Source organism: Gavia stellata, chromosome Z, assembly GCF_030936135.1.
Source record: "Gavia stellata isolate bGavSte3 chromosome Z, bGavSte3.hap2, whole genome shotgun sequence".
Lineage (NCBI taxonomy): Eukaryota > Metazoa > Chordata > Aves > Gaviiformes > Gaviidae > Gavia > Gavia stellata.
Window position 1 is genome coordinate 23,828,265 of NC_082637.1, and position 10,790 is coordinate 23,839,054.

A 10,790-nucleotide genomic window follows, 5' to 3' on the forward strand; every position below is an offset into this window, starting at 1 on the left:
GCATCCCCCCGCCGCCCCCGGTGGAGTGGAGCCCTGCCCTGCCCTGCCCTGCCCCGCGGGGCTTGTCCGACGGGTGGAAGAGCCAGGGACTCGGGCGCGCTGCGGAGGGGGGTCCCGAAGCCCCCCGCCCTTCTGCCGGCGCTGTAGAGGGGCTGGGCGGTGGGGACACTGCGGCGGGGGCCAGGCGGATGGATCGAGTGGCAGGACCCCCGCTGCCCCGTCCCGGAGCGGCGGGCTTCACTGCCTGCAAAATTTGCACTTGATAATTTTCTTAAACGCACTTTGGAAGTCTTTGTTGAAATAGGCATAGATGATGGGGTTGAGGAGGGAGTTGGAGTAGCCCAGCCAGTTGATGACTGCCCCCAGCCACTCGGGCATGTAGCACTTACTGTCACAAAAGGGCAGGACCAGCGCCACGATGAAGAACGGCAGCCAGCAGAGGATGAAGGTGCCCATAATGATGCCCAGGGTCTTGACAGTCTTCCTCTCCCGGGACAGAGCCATCCTCCGCTTGGCCTCCGTGTTCTTCTCGTTGCGCCTCTCGAAGGAGGGGGGCGGCGGGGAGCTGCACGCCTCGCTGGGCAGCGGCAGGTGAGTCTTGGAGGAGCTGTTGCAGCGCTGGACCTCGATGATCTCCAGGGCGGCCCCGTCCTCGCCCTGCCGCGCCGCGCCGTTGACACAGGCACCGGGCTTGGGCTCCACAGTCCGCCGCCAGCCCTTGCCGGGCTCCCCGTTGCTTTTCTTCTGCAGGGCGGCCGGGGAGAGGGTGAGGCAGGTGTCGGCGATTTTCTTCTTCTCCGCTTTCTTGACCGTCTTGCGGATCCTGAAGCGGGCCGCCTTGAAGATGCGGCCGTAGAGCACCAGCATGAGGAGGAGCGGGATGTAGAAGGCGCCGAAGGTGGAGTAGATGGTGTACCCGTGGTCCTTGCTGATGGTGCAGGCGTCGGGGTCCGAGCGGTCCTCGGGCGTCCTCCAGCCCAGCATGGGCGGGATGGATATCAGGAAGCCGATGAGCCAGGTCAGGCTGATCAGCACGGCGGCCCGCCGGGGAGTCCGCTTGTTGACATAGTCGATGGGGTCCGTGATGGCCCAGTACCTGTCCAAGGCGATGGCGCACAGGTGCAGGATGGAAGAGGTGCAGCACAGCACGTCCAGCGAGATGAAGATGTCGCAGGTGACCTGCCCCAGCGTCCACTTGTTCAGCACCTGGTAGAGGGCCGCCATGGGCAGCACCAGCACGGACACCATGAGGTCGGTGACGGCCAGCGAGCCGATGAGATAGTTGGCCACGGTTTGCAGAGAGCGCTCCAGGGCGATGGCCGCGATCACGCAGGCGTTGCCGCTCACGGCGCACAGGATGAGCGTGCCCAGCAGCAGGGAGGTGAGCAGCTGGTAGCCCAGGGTCACCTCGGCGAGGCCGGGGCCGCCTGCCCCCTCGGGGGAGCGCTCTGGGGAGGTAGTGTTGTTGGCCACATCCATGCCGGGAGGGGGGGTCGCTTCAGGAGACGGGCATGGGAAGAGGCGCCGGTCACTTGTGCGCTCCCCTGGCAGGAGGCATCGCCGCCCCGTACGCTTTGGCCACGCCGGGCACCCCCCCCGCGCCACCTCTCCCTCCCCTATATAGCGCGGCGGGAGGCGGCCGAGGCTCGGAGGACGGCGGCTGGCGGAGCCGCCCCGCGCCCGCCCATCCCCACCGCCTCTGCCCAGCGCGCAGCCCCGGGCGGCGGGGGCGGCCCTCCCGCCGCCGCTCGCCGAGCTGCTGCCCCTCGCTCCGCCGCTCTCCCGCGCCGCTCCTTCCTGCTCTGCCTCCCCGCGCTCCCCTCGCATTCTCCCTCCCTCCTTCTCCTCCCCTTCCGTCTCCCCCTCCATCCCGCCCTTCCGCGGGGGGGTCTCGCTGGGTCGCCACCGTCCCTCGGCGCCGCCGGCGGACCGGGCGGGCGGGTGCGGCTGCTCGGCACTCCCCGCCGCCCCCTCCGCGCTGGGGGAAACACCGCAGAGAAACCCCCCCACCCCGCCCCCTCCAAATCTCCTCCCCGCAGCTCCGCCCCGGGCAGCGGGGGCTCTGGGCTTCCCCTCGGGACGGGCGCCGGTTCTTGTGAGGGGTGTGCGAGGCGGGGGGAGGCTTTCTGTGGCCAGGCACTGCCGGCTGGGGCGGGGGGCACCGCACACCTCAGCGCTACCAGCGATCCGGGGGTGCCGGGGCGGGTGGCTCCGGGGGTGCTTATCGCCACCTGCAGGCGGGCTGCGGCGGCCCGAGGGCGCGGCGCCCGGGGGGCGCTCGGCCGGGCACCCCCGTCCGCGGCGCCGGCGGGACTTCCTGCCGGTCTGCGCCCTCGCCCCATGCCCGGCCGCCGCTCCGGCCGCAGCGAGCACGGTGCTGTCGGGGTTGCCCAGGGAGCAGCACCAGCCATGCCGCCGCGGGTGCAGGGAGAGAGGGATCACGGGCAGCAGTGCCGCGTGGGTGCCTCGGGAGGGATTGCTGCACAGACCGGTGCCGGGCAGGGCTCCCGCTCAGCCGCTTGCGACTGCTGTTTCGATGAAAGTCCCATTCGTGATGATTCATGCCCTCGCCCCAGCGTCCGGCCGCGGGGAGGGCGGTCGCTGCCGTCGGGGGCTCCGCGCCACTGCACAGCTCCCCGCCGCCTAGTTCCCCGCAGAAAGACGGCATCGCCCCCGGGCCCTCCCGAGACGGCAATTACAGTGCAACACGCTATTGAAATGACTGTCCTCTCAAGACAACAACAGCAGCAGCAGCAACAACAAAAAGGGGGGAAAAAAAAAAGAAAGAAAAAAGAAATAAAATGCGTTACAGTTCCTCCTGATAGGAGGGGGAAAGGCTGAGTCTGAAAGTGAAACGAGAAAAATATCTCTGGGAACAATCTTGAATAAAAACCGGTGTCAGATTGACACATGATAAGCAAATCAGTTAATACTCAGTAGATCGAACAAACAATCACAAACCTGGGAAACATCTGTCGTTTAAAGAAAAAAAAAAAAGCAGTGTTATTGACAGACTTAACTCTAGCTGTGCGTGAAAGGTAAAAGAAAGTCCCCTGACATAACTTCTGTGGCAGGCTTTCTACTATCTTGCGGCTCAGTATTTTTAACGACCTTTCACTCTGCTTTGTAGTTTTGCCATGCAAGCTCAGAAAACGCAAAAAGCCAAGTAATTGCTTAACAGGAAGATTTGCCAGATTCTAACTTAATCAAACTTGAGACGAGGATCACAGAGCCTGGCTTGCACACGCTCAAGTTTCCTCATCTTCTCTCGGTCAGCGCTTAAAAATAAGGCTGAGTTCACAGCTTCACAACATTTGGACAGATTTCGGCCAGTTCCTCTTTACGAGGGGACCAGGCTACGTTTCTCTGCCTCTAGGCTTGCGATCTTTACTATAAATGATCAAGGCGCACAGATGCGCTGGATTAGCGGAGCAGAGCTGCACCCCTGCATGCCCGCAGTGTTAGCCGGTCGTACTAACATTTACATGCTCTGTGCCCTGTTGAATGAAGACTTGCACTGTTGAGACACAGACAAAACAAAACGTAATTGATATTTAAGTATGCTTTGCTCCTTCACTACCAAAACCTATGTTCTTTTTAATGCCTCCTCAAATGCACGGGACGGTTGGCTTCTAAGCAGCTGCCTATTTAAAGACCCTTTCCCTTCAGTGCAATCAAAGTTTGTGCTTCTTGCTGTTTAGAGCCAGCCTGATGCAATGAAGAAAGTGCAAGTCTGGGAGGCAGGAAAGTCTCAAGGAAATGGTCCCAGCTTTCTTGCATGGTGGTGGGCAACTCATTAGCCTAATTAGATTACCCTGAAATTAGCATTTCAAAGCCACGGGGGATGCGGGTTTTAGAAGTCCACAAAGGGCTCTTGGGGAAATTGTTTCCAGAGGTGTTTAGCGTTGACACGACCAAGGGAAGTCAATCCCAGACATTTTTTGCCGAGAAATTCCAGTGGGGAAAAGTCGACAGGGTCCATTTTCAATTGGAATCTTTTAAATCGGCTTTACTTTTTGAATCTATTTTTCGTTCTGAGACTGAAAGTCACTTCACTATGAATTAAATTGAGAAGCAATTTAGGCAACCACAGAGGAAGGGGAGAGAGTAGGAGGTGGAAGATGTAGACCAAGGGAAAACTCACTGTTTTGATGTGATAGTGTCTTTAATTCTACTAAGCATTTAAACAGTAAAATGCGGGTTAAACTTTCAAGCAACTAAATGATGTGCTAATGTCTTTAGATAACCGAGGTAAAGCACCTAGGGAAATTCTTTAAGGAAAGCCATAGCCTCATAAAATCCAAGCTTACTTGAAAGTAAATGAAACCTTAACACTGCACAACCTTTAAAAGTCCAATTAAAATACTAATGTTATTCCATTATAACACAGCTGCAGCAAAGAAGAGGTTCTTCAGAAAGTACAAAAAGAAAAAGCATTAACAACTGTGGCAGAATATGCTTGCCTGAGCAATTTCATTCTACACATTTCAAAAAAAGGGAGAGCTACATATTCTTGATGCTCTCAGATTATGACTGTACTATCTATTTGCCAAAGTAAAACTGAAATGTTACAATCTGATGGCAGCATTTTGTTCATGTGGTTGCATATTACACTTTGGTTTGAAAAGGATTAGGGTCTTGGGTTTTTTTACTGTTCAGCAGGGTAAGATAGAGCATTTGTGTTATTCAAGAAATTATATTCCAGTAATGGTTTCAAAATGAATGGGCTTTACTAGGGAGCTAAGGAAATCAACGATTTCAGTTCACTGAAACTGATCCAGTAGGTGAGGTTTTCTGTGAGAAAAGTTCCAAACGGGTGGAAGGAAAGATGTGCCAGGAGACAGCCTACCAACTACAGCCTTCTTCAATTTTCTCATTAGGCATCTTGGAAACACAGCCAACAGGAATTAGCACTACTCCACACTGTTTGAAACCTTCTGAAGAACAAGTATAACTTTAAAATACAGAAAAGCAAATAAGAATTTCATGGCTGAAGTGACTGTATCATTGAAACCCAACCTTTTCACACAAGCACATGCATTTCACTATGAGATCCACTTCAGGATACCTGCTCCCACTTTTCATAAAGCACAAAATGTTTCACAGTGCTTTAACAAATTTAAGCTTTGTATTGTAAAAGACCAAAAGCTATATGAAGTGGACAGAAAAGTTTAAGGTCATTGCTAGTGTTGTAGCTGCATAGCTCTCAGCCAAATTGCTCTGGATCAAAATGAGCCCGAATTCAGCAGTCTGTTTAGTCCTGACTTTGTGGACAAGATGAACCAGTCAGGAACCTAAGTGACTTTCAGCACCAATACCAGAACCGTCCCCTGTGTCCTATCTCTAGCTATGGCCAGTTTGTGAAGCCCTGCACATCCAACTCATATATATGAAGAGGGAGGGAAAATCCCTCTTGAATCCTACAATAAGTCTGCTCAGAATCAATACACTACAAATTCAGTGCAACAGCACAATAAGGAAGCCTAAATTTCCAACTTCTGGAAACTTCTTTTTACCTTGTGCCATCTCAGTATTTTTTTCCCTTTGGGGGCATGGAGGTGGGCTGGCTAGTTCTCCAGACAGTCCTGTCCAGCCAGCTCAGAGCTGGCTAGCTGTGGCCTACGAGGAGCTGTGCAGTGCTGAGACATTACAGTAGCTCTTCAAGAATCAGCTCGGGTCTAACAGAGTTAACACCATCAGCACAGCACTCAGCTTCAGGGCTGAGTTAGGTCCTGCAAGGTACTGAGACGTCTCTCTAGCTGCTCCTTAACACTCCCAGTTCTGCAAACACAGAACAGTGACATCCAAGGTCAGGCCTGGAAAGATCTGCTAGCTCTGGTGCCAGTCAGGCCAAAGCAGCAGTGCTGCTTCATGGCTTTAACAGGTTTTGGGAGTGGTACAGCTGGGTCCACACAGTACTAATTCGGTTTCTGGTGGCACTGCACTGAACCCAGTCAGATTTCTGTTGCTTCTTCATTGTGTAGTTAGAACGAGACCAATAATCTGGGCCAATAACCCAGAGGAATAACCTGGAAGATGCAGGGATAACCACCATCTCAGAGTGCTGGAGTGCCTGTCTGTATGTTTCCCAAGTTATTAACCATGTTTTCTGTTGCCTGAGATATCCCAGTTGCCACTATCATCCTAGACAATGGTGAGCTGACTGCAAGTTCCACTGTCCTTTTCTCATTCCATTCAGCTGCCTTACCGCAGCTCTCATGTTCATCATTTTTATTAAGGCCAGAAATGAATTATTTAGATACACAAGTATTTATTTGTTACTCCTGCCTTTCTCTGCCAAGAGCTTACAGTAGTAACTAAAATTATAGCATAAATAAGCATAACCCACAAAAGGGTATAACTCATTCCACCTCACAGTCTTAGAAGTAAGAGAAGAGTAAGTAAACATTTCATCCAAAATGAATAGATGTTATGCATATTTAAGTGGCATCACTGAAGTGAAACTGTTACTAGCAGTGCCTGCTATCAAAATCATGGGGCAACTTTTATGCAAGTCTAGAAGTTTAAGATGAATTTTGAAAGATGTTCACTTTAATATTATTCCCCTGTGAAGGAAAGAGACTTTCAAGTATATTCATTCAAACATAAGTTTTCATAAGTTTATAGAAACTTCTCAGAATTTTGACATTTTGGGAAAACTCGACTTTAGGCTAAATTCTCTGTGTTGCCCCTTCTGTACACAGTGCAGCTGCAATGAAGAAAGAGCTGGAAGATTGTCTCTTAACCATTTGTGCATTTTCTTGATACTTAAGCTGCTAAGCACGGATTTGATCCCAGAGAAACTCTGGGAAAATCTACTTAGTCAACTCTAATCATGCTGTGGAGAACAAAGCAATGTTCCAGCTATGCTGAGGTTTTTATCAGCACATCTCCTGTGTCAGAGACAAGGGAGAGCAATACAGAGAGCTGGTGCATTAGGAACTGGTCTCTGTGAAGAAAGATTTTGTAGCTGGTTAAGAATCACCTGTGTGGTGCAATGCAGTCCCAAGAATCCAGAATATGGCTAAATGGTTTCTTAAAAACTATAATCTGATATATGCAATTTAGTTAAAAATACTAGCTCACAAGTAATTTTTTCTCAACTGAAGTTTGCAAAATAAATCATCTTAATAACAACCACTACACAATTCTAAAATTGCTGACTAGCACTGAGCAGCTTCTTAGTTAAATCAGGACATTTTTGTAGCTAATTAAGATCAGTCCATCTATTTGCTTAAAATTTACATTCATCTTATAGGAAAATACACAACTGGGTTAAAGCATTTGCTGACAATACATACAGGACTCCAGTAGTATTCTAGATCTTAAGCAATTTTTCCAGGTATTAAACAAGATTTGCATGATTGTTTAAACAAGGACTGCCAATATATTCCAAGCTTTGAAAGCATATTTTTTTTTTCACTTATTAGTTACTTTATTTATGAATGCATTTTAGTGGACATATTCCAGCTTTTTTCGTTTTGATGTCCCCGTCTGCCCCCTCAAAAAAAAAAAAAAAAAAAAAAAAAAGAACTAGCTTCTAGATGAGAAGGAATTTTATACAATGAGCATTAAAAGACTTTCAAATAAATTTTAGCTTAAGCAGATTTATGCTCCAAAGGTTTTTATTGCAAGGGCCATTTTTGCTGCTTTTATGTACCTACATTATTTCACTTCAGAGGAGACAAAGTAAAAGACTAATTATTATCAAATATCAGCAAGTTATGGAAAAACAACTCATTTCTCTAGCTAAACTTCTACAGGACTCAGCTTTAAATATCAGGCCGATCTATATGAGTTTATCAATATTTTCCAAAATAAAATTAAGGTAATTGAATCTTACAATTGAATTGCAGGTGTAGCAAGTGATGACTTCCTCTGCTCTTATCATGTCAGAGCTTCAATACTACACTAGAGATTAAAAGTAAATTACGCAGCATCATTGCCTCCTTAATCAATAAAGACGGCACCTAGAGTTTCAACATCGTTGTTTATAAAGGACATAAGCTCTCCTATTTGATGCACACTGGCTGGAGCTCAACAGCATTGACTCCAGTTCAATAGCATATTAACTCAAGTGCATTTTTTTAAAAAGATGTTATTATGATTTAATTTTAAGGATTAAAATTAATTTAAAAAATTAATTTTTAATTCTAGCAGAGCTAGAAACCTCAGAAAGTTGCTGTTTTCAAATAGCCTAAAAAATTCTGAGGTTTTGGGTATAAGGTGATGGGAAGCATTACTACTACCTCCTCTTAGTTATGTTTGTATGTGATTAGGCTAGTTCAAAATAAACTTGCTGGAGAGAGGTCACAGTCTGCGAATCCAGCTAGAGTTTAGATGTGAGCTTGATGTTGCCAGGAAAGAATCAGTTCCGTGTATTTATCACAGCAACAATGTAGGCTCTATTAAGTGAAGCAGGGAAGTCACCAGTGGAAAATAGACCCGTGGAAAAGTTCAGGACACAGATGAGTAGTGTAGGCCACTGCCCCCCCCCCCCCCCTTCCAGTCCATTCACCAGATGATTCTTAAAGGAGCCCAGCAAGTGAGGGCAAATAGATTTTTTGGCTAACCACGGCACTTAGAAACACAAAGAGAGTAACACACTATATAACTCAATGGGTGAGTTTACTACCAAGATAAGACAAACAGACCTTGTCTGCTACAAAGAAACAAAGCTAATGAAGCTACAGTTAAGTGAGATTTGATCAGATCTTAAACATCACCGTAAGAATACAGGTTTTTTTGTGTTATTTCTTGGGTGCCGGTGCAATTTTGTTTTTTTCTTTTCTGCTTTTCTATCCCATTAATCACTCCTTATAAGCTCCTAAGTGCCAGGCAAAATTTCTGTACTCTCAGGAGCTTCATCCCATCTGCCACAGACACTCAACATTCCCTTTCTACTTGCAATGGTCATCTGAACTCCCTCTTTGCAGTTTCTGTTATCACTCAATTAGGTTCAAAATAAGTAAAAACAGCGGGTTTCTTGGCCTGAGATCACCTAATTATCTGTTCCTCATTTTTAATCTCATCCGACCAGATGGGATCAGATTTTGAGCCCCTCAAAACTGTCTGAATGGCACATTACAACCATGGAGGCTGTAAAGTGTAATTGTAGTGCAGAGTGTCCTGCTAAAACTTTCAGAAATCTTCATCTAGAAACAGGCTTTGTGAGGATGAAAATTTTGTCCATAGGCACATGTTGCAGTAATGAACACAGTTGCAATGCTGCCCTTGCTACGTTTGTTAGATGCTGTCTCCGATTACTTATATGCAAGAACTCAGCATTGTAGCACCAGTATCTTTACTACTGCAAAACAAAATTTGAGAACAAGGTGTTAAGAAAATTCTGACAAACCAGACCCTGCCTCTCCATTCTCTCCAATAATTTTATCTTCATGACTGTTCATACAAAAGAGTCACAATGTGTTTTATGTATCCAGTACATCATGTATCCCTCACAGTTTTTCTTGCTAAGGCATATTTTACGTTAGTCATGAAAGGCTAGATAAGCTTTCTTTCACCTGTACTCTGGTGCAATATACAATTGCGCTACCATAAAGAAGCATACAATTATGTCTCTGAGAAGAGCAATTCACTTCCTCCTTTCCACTTATCCAGACTGGAGAGTAAACTGCCAGTTGCTACCTGTTTCTGTCCATCTCCTTTAGAAGAAAAAAAGAGTATGGCAAAAACCTCTTTCCTCCTCCCTGCCTGAATACCTGTGGGGCACTGTCCTTTCCTCCATCCAATGCTCTGATTATGTGAACTGAGAAACAACATAGTTTATTCACTAACCAAACAAAGTTATTCTTAGTTTTTTCTAAAGACAGTTCTATGAAAATTAACACTGCAGCCATACATACACTTCATGTATCTGTTCACTTTGTATCAGTCCTTTTCTGCATCACATTCCATTTTTAGTAAGGAATCAATATTATGATATTGCCCTTGAATTCAATTGCATTTTGCTTATTCTCCATTTCTGTTTCTGCAGGACTTTGGTAAGTTATGCTGGCTAAGGCTTTTCAAATGAAAAAGGGAGTAAATTGTTTTCTGCATAAATGCACATATCTTTCTTTGTTTATCTTGATGTCAGAGTAACATTGCCATCATGGGGATGAATTTACTTGTATATGATTATTACAAGACAATGAGGAAGATGGTATTTATGACTCCTTGTGTCTGCAGTATCATTCAAGTTAATAATCTACCTGGTTTTAAACCACACAACAGAGGATCACAGGAAAAAAATAATTACCCATTCTATTCCTTACACAGATCAAATCCTGGATGTTCATTTAGGGATTCATATTTTAAACTGTGGCTGCATCTTCCTCTGTGGGGACTTCTATCTGACCTTTTACTAAGTGGTAGGTAAGTACATAAGGTTCAAAAAGGGAGAAAATGCCTGTCCTTCATTTCTGAAACCAGAAATCCTACCTTTTAAGTTGTGTGGGGTCAGGACACTGTGTCTGGCTCTTCCCAATACTTAAGTGCATTCTTTTTGTATTAATCTACAAAAAGTCAAGTTGATTGGATTGAAATTACTGAAGTCCAAGGGGCTTTGTCAGGATAACTCAGAAGGAGATTTGGCCTTATCCCTTTTATTCTGAAGCCCATGTATGCTAAATGCAACCTGCAGCTGGGAGAAGCTCCACTCATTGAGACAAGTGATGCATCTTTATCTGCCAGTGGCCACAAAGTGGAGTTTCAGAGGAAGGCATAAACCCTCTCTGGACAGTTATGCACAATAACTATTGGAGAAATATTCTCCAATACCTATTGGA

At 47.0% G+C, this 10,790-nt stretch overlaps 1 protein-coding gene across 1 annotated transcript; it reads right to left on the reverse strand.

Annotated features, from left to right (window-relative positions):
* Positions 1–237: 237 nt before the first annotated feature.
* On the reverse strand, positions 238–1,479 carry HTR1A (5-hydroxytryptamine receptor 1A). The gene has a single exon (XM_059834131.1). The coding sequence runs from the start codon at positions 1,477–1,479 to the stop codon at positions 238–240; it is 1,242 nt and encodes a 413-aa protein (XP_059690114.1).
* Positions 1,480–10,790: the final 9,311 nt, after the last annotated feature.